The sequence below is a fragment of the Patella vulgata genome, chromosome 4, assembly GCF_932274485.2.
Source record: "Patella vulgata chromosome 4, xgPatVulg1.2, whole genome shotgun sequence".
In the NCBI taxonomy this organism is placed as follows: Eukaryota; Metazoa; Mollusca; class Gastropoda; family Patellidae; genus Patella; species Patella vulgata.
This window is the reverse complement of record NC_065882.2, coordinates 41,966,094-41,988,179: the sequence shown is the minus strand read 5'-3', so window position 1 is coordinate 41,988,179 and position 22,086 is coordinate 41,966,094. Positions and strand designations below refer to the sequence as shown.

Here is a 22,086-nt window from a genome sequence, read left to right as displayed (position 1 = left end):
ACTGTCATTGTCAACCAATGAAATTGCACATTATGTCATATGGACGATTTCATTGGCCCACAATGATCACTCAGCATTAAACTGACTGTACCAATTCTTGACTGTGTAAGGTAAATAGAAGAATGAGTTGGTTTATATTACATGAAATTATTTTATCTTTAACAAGTATTTAGTTATAATCAGAAGAGTGATATCTGGGCATTAGGTTGTGTATTATATGAATTAGCAAGTCTAAAACGAGCATTTGAAGCTGCTGTAAGTAAACAAAAATAAACCTTATATTCATACAAACTGTATTTTAAGAAAACTGGGTAGAAAGTCTGTAGTCAATCATTTTGTTACCATACTAGCTAGAGGGCTCAGCCACATGTTCACTCATACTTGTAGTGTAGTGTCATTTATAATAGTATCTGTATTAATGTTAGCATTATTTAAAATGTACTGAACTTGACAACTTTAAAATAATTTGTAGCAAGAAATATATTTTTCTTGGTAGTTTGAATATATTTTCCAATCTACTGTTATGTTGTTAAAAGCTATTGAGGAAATATTTTAAACGGACATATTGGTGTCATATGCCGTAGTTAATTGTTTTTGTGTTCCTTGAATTAAAACAGAAGAGAGAGTTTAAAGTTCCAATACTGTATTGTGTCAAATCATAATGAAATACCAAATCAATACAATGTACAATTTTAAGTCAATAGATTTACAAATGAACTGAGTTACAAAAGGATGGGGGGTGGGGAGAAGAGCTAACTCACTTGGCTGTGCAGAAGCACTATTTGTAAATCATGTTAGGTGTGTAATTGTAGGAGGCGACACGTGTTCCTGAGAGGCGGCGTAGCAGCCAAATTGTCATTTCGACGTAAATCTACGTTTAGCTAATGATTTGCTCGTTTGATTTAGCTCTTAAAGCTTACATATGCAATTTACGCTCATACATGAAAAATAAGTATGATTTAGCGCGCATATTATTATTAAAGTGCAGCCAGCACTTTTGAGCTCAAACTGAACGTGGACTAACGAATATATTTTATGAACCATATGCTGCCATGGTTAATAAGCAATGATAAAATATAGTAAAAAAAGGTTACGCATATTTACACGTGAAATAAAAATAGAACTTTGACTCTCCAGTATGTATTAGTAGCCTATGCTTAAATAAGTCAATAATTAAACCAATCGAAACTTATAAACATTTAAGATACATAATGCAAGAGAAATTACATATATACAACATGAACAAATAATGTTTGACTAAATAAAATATAATGGAGAATAAAATCATGTAAGAATAAAAAATGTAAATAACATTTTAGCTGATGAGGACAGCAAAACAGGATAACATGGCTTACCTTGAATTAAAACAGAAGAGAGAGTTTAAGTTCCAATACTGTATTGTGAAGATGTTGAGTCTTACATTAGTATTTAAAGGCAGATTAAGGATTAACTCAAGGAAGACACCTGATGGGATGTGGTCATAACGGCCCTCTGCCATAATGGCCAAAACAGGTCTACTTTAGTCAAAAACAGATTTGGTCAAAATGGTCTACTTTAGTCATAACGGCCAAACAGTTTGGTCATAACGGCCAATAAATTTGGTCATAATGGCCAAAAACTTTAAACGTAACGGCCAAACATTTTTAATTAAATGGAAAACAATATATTTAAACAAAACATCGATGTGGTGCTACAGTTATATAAATCATGTGTCCTGGAGACATAACAACCCAAGCCAACCTGGAAAATTACATGCTGTAAAGTGTAATTGTAATTCAAAGGAAAGAGGTGAGTACTAATTAATCAATTGATTGGATAATCCCTAATTATCGCTCAGAGAAACAGAACCTATTTGTTGTACCAAAAGTAAAAAGTAATCTTGGTCTCCGAAGCTTCAATGTGGCTGCTCCGGCACTATGGAACGAACTTTCACTTAAACTGAAAAGTGTAGACACCATATACATCTTAAAAAAGAAACTAAAAACTCATTTTTTAACAAAGCTTTCGCGATTCCCCCATTCGATCTTTAATTATTTTTTTTTTTAGTTTAGTTGTTGTTGTAACAGCGCACCAGAGGAGCTAATCTAGCTGGATGTTGGCGCTTTATAAATGTCCATTATTATTATTATTATTAATTAGGTACTTCACACCCTCTGATCTGATTAGGTAATATATGAGATAAACATTAATCATTTATTTTTTAATCAACTAAAGGAAAAAGAAATGGCCATCTCCAATCCATTCAGAGAAAATCCAGAGAACCTAATCAGAGCAACTAACAGAATAAGAAAAAAAAACCTGTATTGCGTTAGAAAATTTCTAAGTTATTTATTATGTTGAAAGTTATAATTACAAAGTAACAATATCATGTTATAATATTACAAAATTTGTAGTATTAAAAAATATATTTAAGGTTAAGCTATATTTACAAATATATTTTAGGTTAAGCTATATTTACAATTTTATTTTACAGGTAAATGAAGATGTAATATCTGATGATTTTTTACGTGCCGATATAAAAGTTAAAGGAGAAAGACATTTGATGTTTTCAACCACAAGACAGTTGGCTTTGCTTACTAAATCCGGGCAATGGTTTATTGATGGGACTTTTAAAATTGTGAAAAAGCCGTTTTATCAACAATGTAAATTATGTATTTAGATGTATTATGCATGTGAAATATTATTGAAATAAATTTTATAGTTTGTATGTTTTATACAATGTATTATGTATGTGAAATATTATACTTTGTATTATGTTAAATGTAAATTTACGTATTAAATTAATGTTTATGTAATGTATGTATTTATATTATGGTATTATCTATTATGCAGTATTTATATGAATAAATATCATTTCGTACATGTAATATTTGGTCTAAACCTGCCATGGTCTGGGTGCTTAGGGTCTAATTGACATCCATTGTTTTAGATAATCTTTTAGTTCTGCTTCAATGAGGAAATACAGTTTTAATAGACATAACTCTCTCAAGATGGTAGCCAACCTTAATTAATGAGGGTAATTAATTTATTTGAAACAATGAACCAAAGATTATAATCAGTGATATTAATCTGAAAAGGCCGACACATGCATTTAGATTTAGCTAATTTTAAGTGACTGCCTGTAATCTACCCCTCTATAATATATCTTTAATTTTGAATTACTTTAATATTGATCGAACATATCAAGATTCTATTTCACAAAGTTCAATACAGGAGAGGCTATATAGCATTATATGTGCTTTATGAAATGGGCCCTGGTTGTTTTTTTTCATTAAATGCACCATGATTTATATTTTTTGACAGACTTTACCAGCTCTAATATTAAAAATAATGAGAGGAACCTTTTCACCTATATCAGAATATTACAGTGAAGAATTAAGATCATTGATATTAAGTATGTTACATCTAGATCCAAATAAACGTCCACATATAAATCAGATAATGGCCCAGCCTATAGTCATCAATGCTCTCATGTATCTACATACTGATATGGGTAGTGTACCATGTACAAGGTAATGTTATTCTCTTTTATCTTTGGGTGATGGTGGGCTTGGGGGGTAATGATCTAAAGTGTAGGAATACACATCAATAGTAATTATGGTCTGCATATATGCATTAGTGATTTTTGTCTCAAAATATTCTGTTGCAACATAGATAATACCGTATTATCTATGGTTGCAAGAAGTAGGTTCTATCTGTACCTGTCTTAACTTTTGGCTGTTTCCTCTCAATGCTAAGATGTGATGGCCACTGGCATAAATATCACCTGTTTGTCTGATAAGTCACTTATTGGTATATTTGATGTTACCATTATATTGATTAATTCAAGGACAAAGGATGTCCTTTATTGTAATGAGTATTCGAAAAACACACAGATGCATAGTTGAGTTGACTAATGTAAAACACTTGAACTGGCATGAACAACAGATTTTAACAGTTGAGTTCGATTTCTTTTAGTCGAATGTAACCGTTTGTTAGATCTAGTCAGATTCACTTGAATAATTCGTACTGAATTAGATTAAAGATGCATTATGTAAGAGCTAAATCTGCTTATTGCTTGTCTTTATTTTGGCTTTAAATGTTATATAAACTATTATTTAGGCATTTATTAACATGACAAGTGGATAAGGATGCCTGTGAAATTTAAAAATTTAACGATAAAATGGACAAATTAAACTAAGTCTTTATTGTCCAGTACTGTTGCTAACGATAATAAATAGTCTGCGCTACATCTTCCAAAGCCCATAATTTCATGCAGAATAAAGTAATTTGAATGAAATTTTCAATATATTCGTTTTTCATTATCTATGTTTGAACTATTATAGAGCAAGAATGACCAGCTCTTTATCTAAGTTTTACATAATGCATCTTTAATAACATTATGCCTCTGGCTTAAAGCTTCTTTTTTTTAAGTCCTGAAATGACTTCTGTCTCTATCTTTTGTCTGTGTAAAGCTGTTTATTGCCTCTAGAGTAGCAAGGCAGACGTCTGTACAGGCATTTCTATTGGTAATATTTTCCCCTGCAGTTTGAAATATTAAAATTAGAACTATATAATGATATTGGTCACATTATATATCATTAGGGTTATCATATAAACTACAGGATATCTGTCTTTGTGAATGATGAGAAGTCTGTTGATGAATTAATAAAATTTGTATGAATCATTTTTCGTAAAGTCAGTTGGGATTATTTTTAGAATATGTCGTCCACTATCAAATATGCCGTCAACAACTAGAGGTCGAGCTTCAGCGAAAGGATATATGTCTCCTAGAGGTATGGGGTTTATTCAGTAATAGATACATATAGTTTTTCTTTGAATCTTGAAAACTCTATATATTTGGGTGAATTTTCATCCACGTTGTTAAGGGCAGGAATTGTATTAGCCCATAGTGTTAAGTGAAGTCACTCATACAGAATAAAATGAAATGAGATTTAATTTAATGCCCTGTTTTTGGCACTAATAAGGGATTGTCACTCATATGACCTTTAAAGAAGCATCATTACTCTCACCCCCCGCCAAAAAATATAATAAAGTTTATATAATAGTAAGATATTTTCATAAAATGTGTTTGTTAACCCGTTAAGCATGATGTTTTGAAAACCTTAACTACCCCCTATTGTGTAATTAATTTGACGAAGTGACGAAGAACTATGTACTATGTTCTAAGAATAGGTTGGGGAAAATACCTCCAAGGCGTTATATTACGCCCTACACACAGTGAGTGGCAGTTGTCCAGGACGTAATATAACGTCCTACACATGCTGCGATCGTCAAGTGACGAACTATGTTCTAAGAATAGGTTTGGGAAAATACCTCCAAGGCGTTATATTACGCCCTACACACAGTGAGTGGCAGTTGTCCAGGACGTTATATAACGACCTACGCACTTAATGGGTTAATATCTTTGCAAATCTGTAAAGATTTTGTATGTTATAACGTATATTTTGCCTAAGTTATCTCAAATTTTATATACGATCTAATTTGACATCCCCACATGACTGTATATATAGTCATATAACATCAATCTTCAAAGCACTACTCCCTCTTTAGGGTATTCTCGTAAATTTCAGCACTTATATAATGCCTAATATTTATTTAGCTGATTGATATACTTGTTGGTTGTTGTATATTATTACAGAATGTCTACCAGTTATAATACAAGCATTAAGTTGTGTTTATAGTTGGGGAGGTGGTGTTAACAGTCCTATAAAACTACCATTACCAAGTAGTGAAACACAAGTTGTTCAAGTTTCAACAGGAAGAACTCAAAAAGCAGCTGTAACCAAAAATGGACGACTTTTTTTCTGGGAGGTACAGTAGTTCAAAACCAATTTCATGTTTGTCTTTCTTTACACATGGATTTCATCAACCGTTTTAAATTTTAATTCCTAGAAAACAGAATATGGGTTTATTGCCTACCAATATTTCTCCCCAAATTTGCGGCGTTTTTTTTTTAGACATTTGGTTTCAGGTTGGAGCACTTTTCTATGGAAAACCAAATAGCTCTTTATTCATTGTTCTTAATTCTTAGTTCTTAATTCATAGTACTTATGTCTACATTGTTGTCGTATTTCGACATTCGTACACTAAGTTAACATTTGTATCTTAAAATTAAATTTGTTGTTCGAGGTTTGTTTTTCGTTGTATTTCTCTGATGAAACGTAAATGTAAGCTAATTTTTTGATTTGCTAAAATAAATTTTATCTTTTTATTAAAATGTCTGATTTTTAAAACAAATATTGATTTTAAGATACAAATGTTAATTTTAGCGTACAAATGTCGAAATACGACAACAAATGAAGAAATATGAATTAAGGACTATGAATTAAGAACTAAGAACGCTGAATAAAGAGCTGTTTGGTCTTCCATACTTTTCAATGTGGTTTTCCCTGTCAGTTGTGCAAGGACAGGGGGTCTGACTAGTTGGTTTTGGAATTCTAGAGTAAGCAGAATTAAACTCCACTGTCTGGGAAAAAATCTCTCACATAGCTCACGGCATGGCATTTGCCCGTATTCATTAAGTCTTGATTATTCCATAATAATAGGAAGGGGATCACGTGGGTAAGACGCTGGCTCGTTAGCCTGGGGGTCGGGTGTTCGATCCCTGCATTGGCCAAGAAAGTTCATCCAGATTTTCCGGCGTGGTTCTCCATTGTCAGCGATGCAGGACGGAGGGGCTGACAAGGAAAGCTGTCTAGTCGTTCGGATGGGACGAAAAACCGAGGTCCCGTGTACACATTGGCGTGCACGTAAAAGATCCCTTGGCAGTTGGAATTCGATATAAGAGTAGGCCGTAGTGCTGCTGTCCGGGCAAAATTTCCCTCATAGCACACTGTATGGCGTATGCCCGTCTTCATTAGCCCAGGTTAGGAGCAGAACAGTAGGACGTTAAACTCCATTTCATTTCATTTTCATTTCAGCAAGCAGTTATCTTAATTTTTGTGCATCTATAAAGAAAAAACAAATTCCTTTTTTATGCCCACATTTAATGTTAATTTGTTCGAACTTTTGAGCATGATACAGGACATAGTTCATAATGAAACTTTTATAAACTTACTCAGTGGGATTTAAGAGCTAGCACTAATGACTTTTGCCCATCTATGTTTGTATTTCTTATATCAAATTTATCCTACATGGTTATATATATTATGCATATTCTCTCCAATTTTTTCTACATATAATAAAATGAAATAAAATGGGGTTTAACTTCCTACTGTTCTACTCCGACTGGACTAAATTCTTTTGGAGTTCTGGCCCTTGATTCACTGTGTTGCACCTTGTGAACACTCTCCCGACAAAGGTTATCATCCAATCTGTATGACATTTATATGCATCATTTAAATTAGAAATTCATGCAATGAAGAATCCTAGCAATTTATATGCATTATTTAAATTAGTAAAACAAAAACGTTTGTTGAATTTCAGCAATTTCTGTAAATTACTTCCAAAGTTGAGGCCCTTGTTTCAGTTTGTAGAACCTTGTGAACCCTCAAACGACAAAAGTTATAATCTAATCTGTACGAAATTGTCTTGTAAATGCCCACCATTACCTACAAAAGAATAGATATGCAACAACCCTTGTTGACCACTCGGATGATTTAGCTGCTGTTGGCATATGTTTCGTTACCTGGCAACATATCTTTGATATTTTGTAGTCACCTAGTGTTAGTTGTGAATCGTTAATACCAGGTACAGTAGATAACGCTACACCAGTTTATGTACCGAGATATTTAGAAGGTCAAGCTGCTGTAACTATACATCATGTAGCATGTGGTGACCTGTTTAATGCTTGTCTAACAGGTAAATTATTCCATTCATCTTGTCAAATTTAATTAACTGTCTCTGGGTTTTCTAGATTACTATATAACTGCAAATATAATCTTGATCATGCCCAGTGATGGGATTTCAAAAAATTTCTTGTCAGACATTTTTTCCCAAAAATAAAGGGGCATAACTCTTATTGTAATTTAAGCAGACGTTTTCAAAACACAATTAAGAATCACATGTCAACAAAATATATTCAAATTCATATGTAAAAAAAAAATAGGTGCACCTCGTTATATTTCATGTTTAAAACCCGTACGGTATTCAATTTATGTCAATAATATTCCTACAAAATTACATGACATCGCAATACTATAGAATGCCAACGTGCCGACTGCTGCCGATCTGTTTCAAACTCCCCCAAAATTACCGTATTTTTCGGGTCATACGTCGGTACATTTTTCAGCAAAGTATATTAATATAATAATATAAATAAATATTACTATAATATTTATATGAATAGATCGAGGTATATTAATGACATATGGTAGTGGTGCTAATGGTTGTCTAGGTCATGGTAACCATAATGATGTCACTCAGGTAAGTTTTTTTGCCCAAATTCTTGAATCTTAAAGTGAATATAATGGCCATCACTGGAATGTCATTTTTTTGCTGTCATATTTTTCTTGTCTGTTTATAATCTTTCCATCCAGAGAATCTGAGACACAATGTATATGTCCGGTGTGACACAGTGTCAGTCATAGACTGGCCTGTATTACAGGAACTACATAGCTGGTATTAATAAAACCTAATAATTTATTTTACAGGCTAAAATAGTTGAAGCTTTGTTAGGTTATGAAGTAGTAGAGGTGTCTTGTGGTGCATCACATGTTTTAGCTGTAACCAATGAACATGAAGTATTTGCTTGGGGACGAGGAGATAATGGTATTATAAAATTCATTTAAAATATTGTTATGACAACCAATTGTAAATCCACCAATTAGCAATGAAATAGTTTGATTTCTGTATTTAATTACAAGGGACTGCTATGTATGGAATTAAATACAGCCAGCCTTTAAAGCAAGCATCTCATTTGCGCTTTTTTTTTTTACACGCCCACATTTTCATGTGGACGTATAGTGTCGTCAGGACGTCCGGACATCCACAATTGTTTGTGGACAGTCTACAGGTCACAATTTTTATCCGATTTCAACGAAACTTGAAATATATATTTATCTTCCTAAGATCTCGGTTCCTTTCGATATTGGCATGTATCGGATGGTAACTTCATGGATTATGGCCCCTGATTGTACGAAAAATCGTGTTTTTAGATTGTGATCCCTCTAGAGGTCACAATTATAATCTGATTTTTAAAAGTGTTGAATATATCACCATTACACCGTAATGATGCTTTGAGTTCGAATTTCGGGAAAATCATACCAAAACTGACGGACAAAATGACCGTCCCGCATATGCAAATGGTGTAAAAAATATGGTATATCAAGGTTGTGGACCCTCTAGAGGTCATAATTTTGATCCAATTTTGATGTAACTTGAAATACATGTTTATAACCCAAAGATCTTGGTTCCTTTCAATATGTTCGTATATCAGATCGTAACTTCCTGAATTATGGCATTAATTGTACGAAAAATCACATTTTTAGCTTGTGGTCCCACAAGAGGAAACAATTTTTATCCGATTTAAGAAAACATCTAAATATTTCACCATTACACGATAATGATGGTTGTGTTCGAATTTTGTGAAAATCGGACGAAAAATGCTGGACAAAATGGCCACCCCTCGTACAGAAATAATTTTGATCCAATTTTGATGAAACTTGAAATACATGTTTATAACCCAAATATCTTGGATCCTTTCGTTATTTGCGTATATCGGATTGTAACTTCCTGAATTATGGCCCTTGATTGTATGAAAAATCTTGTTTTTATATGCCCACATTTTCATGTGGACGTATTATGCCATGGCCCCTGTCCACAATTTGTTTGTGGACACTCTACAGGTCACAATTCTTATCCGATTTTGACGAAACATGAAATATAGGTTAATCTCCAAAAGATCTCGGCTGCTTTCGATATTGGCATGTATCGGATCGAAACTTCATGGATTATGGCCCCTGTTTGTACGAAAAATAACGTTTTTAGCTTGTGCACCCTATAGAGGTCACAATTTTTATCCGATTTTGTTGAAACTTGAAATGTAAGTTTATAACCCAAAGATCTCGATTCCTTTCGATATTCGGGCATATCGGACCGTAACTTCCTGAATTATGGCCCCTGATTGTACGAAAAATCGCGTTTTTAGCTTGTGGACCCTATAGAGGTCATAATTTTTATCCGATTTAAAAAAAAACGTTTTATTATATCACTCATTACACCCTAAGGACGACTGAGTTCGAATTTCGTGAAAATCGGCCCAAAATTGACAGACAAAATGGCGTAAGAATATGGTATATCAAGGTTGTGGACCCTATAGAGGTCACAATTTTTATCCGATTTTGTTGAAACTTGAAATGTAAGTTTATAACCCAAAGATCTTGGTTCCTTTCAATATTCGCGCATATCGGACCGTAACTTCCTGAATTATGGCCCCTGATTGTACGAAAAATGGCGTTTTTAGCTTGTGGACCCTATAGAGGTCATAAGTTTTATCCGATTTAAAAAAACGTATAATTCTATCACCGTTACACCCTAAGGACGACTGAGTTTGAATTTCGTGAAAATCGGCCCAATATTGACAGACAAAATGGCTGCCGTTCGTTCTCAAATAGCGTAAAAATATGGTATATCAAGGTTGTGGACCCTATAGAGGTCACAATTTTTATCCGATTTTGTTGAAACTTGAAATGTAAGTTTATAACACAAACATCTCGGTTCCTTTCAATATTCGCGCATATTGGACCGTAACTTACTGAATTATGGCCCCTGATTGTACAAAAAATCACGTTTTTAGCTTGTGGTCCCTATAGAGGTCATAATTTTTATCTGATTTAAAAAAACGTATTATTATATCACCCTTACACCCTAAGGATAGCCGAGTTCGATTTTTGTGAAAATCGCCCCAAAATGGCTGCCGTTCGTTCTCAAATTGCGTAGAAATATGGTATATCAAGGTTGTGGACCCTATAGAGGTCACAATTTTTATCCGATTTTGGTGAAACTTGAAATGTAAGTTTATAACCCAAAGATCTCTGTTCCTGTCGATATTCGCGCATATCGGACCGTAACTTCCTGAATTATGGCCCTTGATTGTAGGAAAAATCACTTTCTTGTTAGCTTGTTCTCTATCCATCTCTCGAAAATGTGGGCGTATCCTGCCTGGCAGCCGCTGGTTAGCTTGTGGTCCCACTAGAGGTCACAATTTTTATCCAATTTAAAAAAAACGTTTGAATGTATCACCAATACATCCCAATAGTGCTTGATTTCAAATTTCCTGAAAATCGGACCATAACTGCCGGACAAAATGGCCGCCCCTCGTACACAAATAGTGTAAATATAAGGTATATGTTGTGAACCCTTTAGAGGGCACAATTTTGATGAAACTTGAAATACACATTTATAACCCAAAAATCTTGGTTCCTTTCGATATTTGCGCATATCTGATTGTAACTTCATGAATTATGGCCCTTGATTGTACGAAAAATCGCGTTTTTAGCTTGTGGTCCCTCTAGAGGTCACAATTATTATCCAATTTAAAAAACAATTGAATATATCACTGTTTGTTACGTGGTAATGTTGGTTGAGTTCGAATTTCGTGAAAATCGGGCCAAAGTGCTGAACAAAATGGCCAGCCCTCTGGCATATCAAGGTTGTGGACCCTCTAGAGGTCACAATTTTGATCCAATTTTGATGAAACTTGAAATACATGATTATAACCCAAAGATCTTGGTTCCTTTCGATAGTCACGTATAACGGATTGTAACTTCCTGAATTATGGCCCTTGATTGTACGAAAAATCACTTTTTGTCCCCCGCCTTTCAAAGAAAGCAGGGGACTATTAAAATGGGTTCGTCCATCTGTCCGTCCGTCCCTCTGTCCGTCGGTCGGTCTGTCTGTCTGTCCGTCACACTTTTTGGGACACAATAACTCTCTTTCTAATTGAGCTAGAATGTTCAAACTTGGTGTAGGTGTTTATTAGGTGAATGCCGTGATGGAGTTCGAAGATGAGCTTTTTCTGCTTAGGGTAAGCAGAAATAAGATATTTGATTGGTTAATGCTGTGGGACATGATAACTTTAGTTCCAATTAAGTGAGAGTGATGAAATTTGGTATATAGTTTTAGAACACCAATGCCTTGAATAAGTTTGATAATGAGCATTTTCTGCTCAGGGTAATCAGAGCGATAAGCAGTTTGATTGGTCGAGACTTTGGAACGCAATGACTCTCATTCTAATTGAGGTAGAATGTTCACACTTGGCGTAGGTGTTTATTAGGTGAATGCCTTGATGGAGTTTGGAGTTCGAAGATGAGCAATTTGATTGGTCAAGACTTTGGAACATAACAACTCTGCTTTTAATTGAGGTAGATTGTTTAAGCTTGATGTTGATGTTCATTAGGTGAATGTCTTGACTGAGTTCAATGATTAACATTTCGAGCTAAAGCTAAACAAAGCTAAACAATTTTATTGGTCGATGCTTTGGGACCAGATAACTTTGATTCTATCCGATAGTATAGTTGATAGTATAGTTGATAATCGGGTTGATTGCTTGATACTTTTGAAAAATATAAATGTGCGATTAATTAATATGTGTCATCTATTTATTTTGGGATTTCGGCGGGGGACATCAGCCTCACTGTTGGCTTGTTTTTTTTAGCTTGTTCTCTATCCATCACAGGGGGTTGGATGGCTGAATGGTTAGCGTGTGCGCGCTCTATCATAAAGTCTGTCATTGAGTCGACTGGCGTGGTTTCGAATCCCCGGTTGTACGTGACAAGGAGTAGGGTCGCCTGTCCAACCTCGTGGGTTTTCTCCGGGTTCTCCGGGTTCTTCGGTTTCCTCCCACTGCTAAAGACCCCTACGCGTAAGCGAATTATTGAAATAAAATTAAACCATATGTTAGTCCCGAAATGACCTAGCTTGTGTTGAGTGGACGTCAAACCCCATTTCTCTCTCTCTCTTTCTCTCTCTATCCATCGCTTGCAAAATGTGGGTGTATCTTGCCTGGAAGCCGCTGGTTTAAAGAGAGAGCACTGGTTTAAAACTGCACAGTTTTGAACTTAATCAGTATAGTTAACATCCAGGTTATCAATAATTGTAAATTTATAAAAAAGAACATGTTTCAATTGATCTGACAGTATTACAAATTATTCATGGAAGATATCAGCTTGAACTTATTGATTTCAGTTATATAATTGTAGGTAGATTAGGTCTGGGTAATCAAGAATTATATACATCACCACAGGAAGTAACTATACCTGATGATATCTTACCATGTAGTGTACACTGTGGAGTTGATTCTTCTCTCATTGTTACGCAAGATGGCCGATTATTAGCGTGTGGATGTAACAGGTAAATATATACAAACTTTCACATTGAATGAAAGTTGATTGTCTTTTATAACAAATAATGTAAACAAATATTGCCAGATAAGTTCTAAAAGTTATAATTATTATCACTGTTGGAACTCAAATTAATCCAGTTGAATTTGGGAGTAATTGAGTGTGTATCACGTTCTTGTTGTCACCATTTTTATATGTCCACATGAAAATGTGGTGGTATATTTTCGTCGCCCCCATCTGTCATTCAGTTGGTCGGCCCGCCATCGGTCCGCCGTTCACAATTTCTTGTGAACACTCTACAGATTACATTTATCATCTGATTATTTTGATATTGATATATTTTGTTTACATTAGTGAGATAAAGAAACCTATTTAATTTCAATAATTTCTGTTAATTTCTTTTGGAGTTATGTCCCTTGTTTCACTTTATTGCACCTTGTGAACACTTTGACGCCAAAAGTTATCATCCGAATTGTATGAAATTTATGTGCATCCTTTATATTAGTCAAATGAAGAAGCCTATTGAATTACAGCAATTTCCGTTAATGACATCTAGAGTTATGGCTCTTGTTTCACTTTGTTGAACCCTGTGAATGTTCTAACACCAAAAGTTAACATTGGATCTGTATGATATTGATATACATTATTTAACTTAGTGAAACGAAGATACCTATTGCATTTCAGCAATTTTTGTCAATTACGTTTAGAGTTATGGCCCTTGTTTCACTTTGTTGAACTTTGTGAACACTCTAACGACAAAAGTTATCATCCGATCCGTATGAAATTTATATGTATCATTTAAGTTAGTGAAACAAAAAATCCTATTGAATCTCAGCAATTTCTTTTAATTTCTTCTGGAGTTATGACCCTTGTTTCACTTTGTTGCACTTTGTTGCACTTTGTGAACACTGACGAAAGTTATCTGCATGGCATCATGTAGATTAGTGAAATGAAGACACCTATTGAACGTCAGCAATTCTCAATAATTACTTCTAGAGTTATCGCCCTTGTTTAACTTTATTGAACCTTGTTAAAGCTTGAATGCTTGTTTCAGTTTGCAGCACCTTGTGAACCCTCAAAATGCTCCCCCCCCCCCCCAATTACCTACAAAAGATTAAATATGTGACAACCCTTGTTGACTGCTCGGACGATTTAGCTGATGTGGGCGTATGTTTCGTTGCCTGGTAACCTATCTGTATTAGACCACATTGAAATGTGGGGTTGTTTCGTGTTGTCACCCCTGTCTGGCAGTTCATCTGTCAATCAACCACAATTGCTTGTGCTCTGGAGTTTTGAAATTTATGTAGTGTTTATATTAATGAGATGAAGATGCCTATTGATATTCAACAATTTCTGATAATTATTTACATTGATCACTTTGAAAAATCTTGCAGACACATACAATTGAGTTGAAAAGTATACACAGTGTTAATGTTCTGTTAAAAGAAGAATCCTATTGATTTACAGTGGTTTCCGTTACTTACTGTTGAAGTCAATGAAACAAAAATGCCAATTAATTTTCAATAATTTCCAATAGCTTGATTAGCAAAAGTTGAAATCTGATTATATTAGTACATGTTCTGTTTGTGTTGGTGATACGAAGAACTCAAGTTTGTTCAAATGAAGCTGAACTAGACATTTCACACATTTTTGATTTCTTCTCCTAAACCATTGGTCACATTTGGACTTATTTGTATTTTAGGTTTAATAAACTTGGTTTAGATTGTGTATTTAATGATGGTATAAATGCTATAGTAGAAGAATGTCATACATTTACACCAGTAGCTACACATCCTATTAATATCATTACAATAAATAAAACAGCTTTAGGTACTTCACATACAGCTATATTATCAGGTACGTATTAATACCTTTAATTTGATGGTTGTTACCTGTTCTCATCCATCATCAATAATTGTTTGTATATACTGTAGACACTATAGTATAATCCTGTCTTTCAATTTAAACAATTTCGCATGATTACATCCAGAGTTATTGCTCTTGATTTTTTTTTGTAAAATCATTTCTCAATGCTTTAGTTTCATAGCAATATTAGGTTGGAAATGTTGCTTAAGTTGGGTTTCAGAAAGGTCTCTACAGCTGTCAACACATCCTGTAGTTAATATTATATGACAATCACAGATCATTATTACAATCAGATACTTGTCAAGAAACATAGGGGTAAATAGTATTAAATATTGCAGTTATTTGGTTACTTTCAGTAATTATTAATGATTGTTGATGACAGTTAACAACAATCACTATAATGACTATATTTTGGTGTGCTTATTAGGGCTCGTGCGTTAATTATCTCCAGTTCATTGAGTTTATATATATCCCACTGCTAAAGTAAGTGAGGTACAGATTAATTAAAATTAGATCTTTTTTTTGATTTGAACATGAATTAATGCACAAAGATATAATATTTATTAGTCGCTATTCATGTGACTATGATGACAGGATATATAATAGCTTGATAATTACTAAAGTCTGTTACTGAGTCTGCTATGTTTCTATGTGACTGTAAGAGTAGATAAATGTTTATTTTAGGTGATGGACAGCTATGTATGTTGGGAACAAATCAGTTTGGTCAGCTTGGTAGTGATGAAGATTTAATACCACGACAACCACATCATGTTAAAACTTTTGGAAACTGTAAAATAAACACAATTGCATGTGGTGATACCTTTACTGTAGCAGCTCTTGAAAGTAAATATTGATAAATAGATTATAAACATTTTATTTTATAAACACCAGAAAAAATTATTGTGAACCATTCTGATCGGAGCTAAAGGTACACAGTACAAAAAAAATAGGTACCCATGATGGATTGTCACTAAATTAAATGGGATGGGACACTTCCTATCAGATCTTTTAAGATTCAAAACCAAGACATTACATTTTTGAATTCAATTTCCTAAATGCTTAATTATATTCATTTTAATAAGTTTGTGATGTTACATAACGGAAATATCAACATTAAATTTATTATAGAAATAATAAAATTCGAAAGTTTTAAAACCAGTCTAAAAGTGCTGGAAAACCAGTCTTCTCGCTTGATTCCAGTAAGTAACCAACAAGTCTCATAATGTTAATATTGGATGATATACTGTATATAGTATACATAGGGTAATTTAAGAATATATATTATTATTATTTTAAACAGATGGTGATGTATATACATGGGGTAAAGGGTCAAGAGGTAGACTGGGACGACCAGAAGAACAATCAAACATCCCTAAAAAACTGACATTTTCAGGAGAAGATCCTTTTTTTGTAGTCTCTATATCTTGTAGTCATGGTAACACTTTGTTGGCAACAAAACGTAAGTTATATCTTATAATTTATTGTTTAGTTTGTTACCATTTAAATTCAATAAGCTTAAAAAATAATAGCTCTCATGTATGTTTGACTCCATCGATTATGACAAATTTATAATTGTTGTTATAAAAGATCAAACGAATTGGAAGAGGGTTACGGACTATATATATGTAATTGTGAACTTAGCTCTATGTTGAGATTGAAACAAAATAGTTCATGCTCTTTTAAAAGCTATCTCAATGTTTTGGTTGTTTTTTCAGCATTACCAAATTCAGAATCTTTAGTGGATTAAAGTTTCGATTCAGTACCTTGTCCTACTTTTCGGTACCATGCAGACTTCTATGGGGGAAATTTGCCAAAGCGTCTATATGTGCAAGCTATCATGAACACCATGGCTTCCATTTCAAAATTTTCGCTGCCGGTCATTTTTTGATAAAGCATGAAAACTTTGCAAAGTACAGTGCACTCTGTCACATCCGACCTCTGATCACTCCGGCATTCTGTTACATCCGACACCATTTTCATGTCCCAATTTATTTCCTTATTACTTCAACCAAAAAATCTCTGGGTAATTTGACCGCTGTACGTTCCAGATTACGACATCAATCAGCCGACTGTCATACAATTTCCATTGAATCGACACCGTATAATCCGGCCTTCAATCGTTGGGTGTGAAGCAAACACTTACCGATCAATTATCCGTGAGATTAAAACTGGATGGGTGTGAAGCCACAAAAGATTAAGAAGCAATCACCAATCAATTATCTGTGAGATTAAAACTCGCTACCGTGGGTCTTTGTTGATTACTTTGATAATTTTAATCTCTTGTACGACAGTTTTGACAAATACTCAAGAATATCCACGAATTTTCCCCCGAATTCACAGTCGTAAAAATATTCCCAGCACCTGCTGGAAACATTCGTTGCGCATACCGATTGAACCTGAATAACCTATAAGTTTGGTCACCCCACGGATCTCTTCGAACCGTGTGACGACGACCTGGGGGGTGCTCGATTCACAGTCCGGAACGTCCCGAATTGACAGAATTGCAATCGAGTGACGCGGAATTCAGTCCTGTCACAGTTCTGTCAGTCCCGACAACGGAGGTGGTGTGAGTAAGTTGTGACGTAATTAAACGGATGGGATATTTATATATCCAGTCCACGCATGAGGTGTAGCCAGAAGTACCCATTTTCACTCGATTGTCACTATTTTTGGGATTGAGAGAATTCAATTCTGGAACGTTCAATCGAGTACGCCCATTATCAATGAACACGTGATAGCAAAGACAAGAGTGCGATCAACTGAAGATGGCGAAGAAGATAAATTAACGACAGACTTGACCTATTCAAAATGCCTATGCATGTTAAATGAAATAAAAATTAATGTAATAAAATTTTGAATGTACAGAAAGGTTTATTATTTTTAAAGGGAATAACATTCTGGTGATTCGAAGTTCTATGTTCGAAGCTACATTATAATAATACTTCCGGTTTTCGAAGTTACAATATTTCCGGGTTTGAGAAAACTGGGTATTCCGACACTCTGCGTAATCCGACATATTGTAACGATCCCGTAAGATGTCGGATGTGACAGAGTGTACTGTAAATGCATATTTCATGGTAGGGTATTGTGAATTCACGTGTCTATACCACTTTGTTAGCATGGGTACACAAAAAATTATATATTGGACTTAAAAATGATAAGGCTTATGATAATTATTTATTAAATATTCCCTTTTGGCTACTTAAATAATCGAAATAGCTGAATTGGCCATAGAAAACTATTCCAGTAGCTCACACGTAATTACCACATGCTCTTTAAAAAAAGCACACTGACCTGGATAATTTTGATTTGTAATATAATAAACTTTGAAATGAAGATAAATATATAATTATCCACGGCATATTTCTCACAATTATTGGTTTTAGACCATCTCTTACGGCATTACGGACCGCAGAATTGTGACATAAATCCTAATAATGAATAACTAACGGATAACTAACTTACAGCTAGCGACACTAGCGTCCCCTAGAATATCGTTGTGTATAATAAGAGTAACCATATATACACGACATCTTTGCAACACGTGGAATTATCAATATTGCTGTACAATAGCACTGGAATATGTAATATTCTTAATTTTTCGGTAAGCAAGTTAACTAATCTGTAGATTTTATTTCTACAATTGTTGAGGATCTATGTAATTTCTATGCTGTTTTTTATTTAATATGACAGTTGGTTGGATTCGAAGAGCAGTACTTCATATCAGTTGCCCTTTTTTCGAAGATCATAATAATCTTGTTTACATCGTGCGTGACCGTAATAGCGGTAAACAGCTTTGTTGCAGAAAATTCTTTTGAGACGTGGACAATACACGAGTGTTCAAATAGTGAATGATTAACAATGAACTGCTTCACGCCATTGATAAGATTCCCACATATCAGTTAACTTTTATTGTTCTACTACCAGACACTCATCATTAACGACTATGTTTACAACTCTATAACACCAATCATGGAATTATGTGGCTTCAATATGTGTGCATTATTTTGTACTGGCCGTACAATTGTATAGTTACATAGTAGAGGTCGATCATAACCATGTTTAAAAATAGAGTTTTGCAAAAAAAGGTTCTTTTTCTGGCATGCAAAATGATTGACGGGTCAGATCTAGTTACGGTCATTTTCCATAGCTCTAGGTCTTGACCGGCATATATGGCCGACATGGAACCCATGATGTACACAATGCTACGTATTGCTGTCGCAATTCCTTGCCAAGTCCTTCGTTCTGCACTACTGATCATGGCAAAGCCAGGCTGGAAATTCAGAAGAACTTTCAAGACCAACACAGGCATCCACCCCAGTACCTCTTGGCTAGCGCTGTACTCAATGATCTACTGTGGCTCAGTCCATCCAATACATGTTTATTTACATTTTATGTGCAATCTATATTTTTATAACTATGCATAACTTTGTGTATATTGTTTGTAGATGCTTTGTTATTTTTATATGCCCACCTATAGAGGTCATAATTTTTATCCGATTTAAAAAAACGTATTAATATATCACTGTTACACCCTAAGGGAGTTTGAGTTCGAATTTCGTGAAAATCAGCCCAAAATTGACAGACAAAATGGCCGCCGTTCGATCTCCAATAGCGTAAAAATATGGTATATCAAGGTTGTGGACCCTATAGAGGTCACAGTTTTTATCCGATTTTGTTGAAACTTGAAATGTAATTTTATAACACAAAGATCTCAATTCCTTTCGATATTCGCGCATATTGAATTGTAATTTCCTGAATTATGGCCCTTGATAGTAGGAAAAATCACTTTCTTGTTCTCTATCCATATCTCAAAAATGTGGGCGTATCCTGCCTGGCAGCCGCTGGTTATCCAATTTAAAAGACCGTTTGAATACATCACAGTTACAACTTACACCCTAAGGATGGTTGAGTTTGATTTTCGTTATAATCGGACCAAAACTGACAGACAAAATGGCCGCCCCTCGTACTCAAATAGCGTAAAAATATGGTATATCAATGTTCTGATTTTGATGAAACTTGAAATGTAAGTTTATAACCAGAAGATCTTGGTTCATTTCGATATTCGGGCATATCGGATCGTAATGTTGGTTGAGTTCGAATTTCGTGAAAATCGGTTCAAAACTGCCGGACAAAATGGCCGCCCCTTGTACGCAAATAGTGTAAAAAATATGGTATATCAAGGTTGTGGACCCTCTAGAGGCCACAATTTTTATCCGATTTTGATGAAACTTAAAACATATCTTTATATCCCAAAGATCTCAGTCCCTTTTGATATTTGCACATTTCAGGCCATAACTTTCTGGATTATTGCCCCTGATTGTACAAATAATTGCCTTTGTTTTTAGCTTGTTCTCTATCCATCTCTTGCAAAATGTGGGCATATCCTGCCTGGCAGCTGCTGGTTCTGACTTGTTATGGTACGGCAGTTCAGGTTTTAGAACGGTACGGTCTATATTAACAAAAATGTTCCAGTAACGTGAGAGAAAACTATAGGCACAAACTAGGTCTTTTCAGGACTAACGAACGTTTCTTTGAATTAGATATTACCAGTAGATTTATGCTACGCTAATTGACCATGTCGCTCATCAACATTTGCATTTTTAGGACAACTGGCCCTATCTAATTTTTCACGGCTTATGCAAGAGCTAAATCTGTCTATTGCAGGTCTTTCTTTAGGCCTGAAATGTTATCTAAATTATTAATTAGACATTAATTACCCGGTTGTACGTGACAAGGAGTAGGGTCCCTTGTCCAATCTCATTGGTATTCTCTGGGTCCTCCTGTTTCCTCCCACTGCTGACGACCCCTACAAGCAAGCGAATTATTGAAATAAAATTGAACCATATGCTAGTCCCAAAGTGACCTAGTTTCTGTTTCCACTGAATGTTAAACCCTCTCTCTCTGTCTCTCCCTCCCCCCTCACAAATGGTGATTGGCGGTTTTAATAATCCCTGAAGGGATAATGACAGCCATGTTGATTTTCCCCACGTGTGCTCCCGAATACTACAAGTATGGTATTTACTACTTCCTAGTGGGAAACACCATATTTCCGAGCAGTATTCGTTGTGTTTAATTACGTCATGATTCTACTCATTACACCTCCGTTGTCGGGACTGGCAGAACTGTGACAGAACTGAATTATGCGTTACTTGATTGCAATTCTGTCAATTCGGGACGTTCTGGACTGTAAATCGAGCATCCCCTAAGAGTCCATAGCTGAAACAAAGCCTAAAAGCTAGCTAGTCAAGTCAGGAAGCCAAAAATATCACTTAAGAGCGACAGAAGTTGAACAATCTTGGCTTAAGACTGGTGACAACGGTCATATTCTGGTCCACATTATTACTAATAAACCAATCAACCAATCAAATTACTTATCTCTGCTGTTCCTAAACATAAAATGCGCATCTTCGAACTCCATCAAGCCCACACTGATCAGCAGTGAATTTTCGCTAGGCCGCTACAATCACTGATAAGGATGACATCGATGTGACTTAATGAGCCAGAAATATTAACTTCTTTCCTGCGACAAATTAAATTGTACAAAAAAATTTATGTATTAGAAAAATAAATAAAGACGATTGACGTATTTGTAGGTAAAAATTATTTCCTATTTAGTCATGGGCGTCACACATGGGGGGGTCCGGGGGGTCCGACCCCCCCCCCCCCAAGTGTTTTTCTGGGGAGGGTTCTGAATATACTCGGACCCCCCAAAAAATTTACATAGTAGGCCCAAACTCTATTTATTTACAACAATTATTAGGATTAGTTAAGATTCTATCTGTATAAAACCTGTACATATTCCAGTATGGTTTATACTGCTAAAATAAAACACAGAGATAATCATCCTGGAAACATGTGTGAAGTGAAAAGTACCTGTGTTCCATAAAATTGTGTCTAGTTAGCCTGTCAGTAATATTTTGTTAATTTTTTTCTG

At 34.8% G+C, this 22,086-nt stretch overlaps 1 protein-coding gene across 2 annotated transcripts in view; it reads left to right on the top strand.

Annotated features, from left to right (window-relative positions):
• LOC126819215 (serine/threonine-protein kinase Nek8) overlaps positions 1–21,740 on the top strand; it is a 38,841-nt gene extending 17,101 nt beyond the window's left edge. For both annotated transcript variants that reach the window (XM_050547126.1, XM_050547125.1), the window contains exons 6-17: positions 174–255; positions 3,304–3,512; positions 4,699–4,775; positions 5,642–5,814; positions 7,659–7,803; positions 8,291–8,367; positions 8,595–8,712; positions 13,143–13,293; positions 14,986–15,140; positions 15,834–15,992; positions 16,450–16,608; positions 16,865–21,740. In XM_050547126.1, the coding sequence (XP_050403083.1) occupies positions 174–255; positions 3,304–3,512; positions 4,699–4,775; positions 5,642–5,814; positions 7,659–7,803; positions 8,291–8,367; positions 8,595–8,712; positions 13,143–13,293; positions 14,986–15,140; positions 15,834–15,992; positions 16,450–16,608; positions 16,865–16,896 (1,537 nt within the window). In that variant the 3' untranslated portion in view covers positions 16,897–21,740. The remainder of the gene's footprint in view (positions 1–173; positions 256–3,303; positions 3,513–4,698; positions 4,776–5,641; positions 5,815–7,658; positions 7,804–8,290; positions 8,368–8,594; positions 8,713–13,142; positions 13,294–14,985; positions 15,141–15,833; positions 15,993–16,449; positions 16,609–16,864) is intronic.
• The last annotated feature ends 346 nt before the right edge of the window (positions 21,741–22,086 follow it).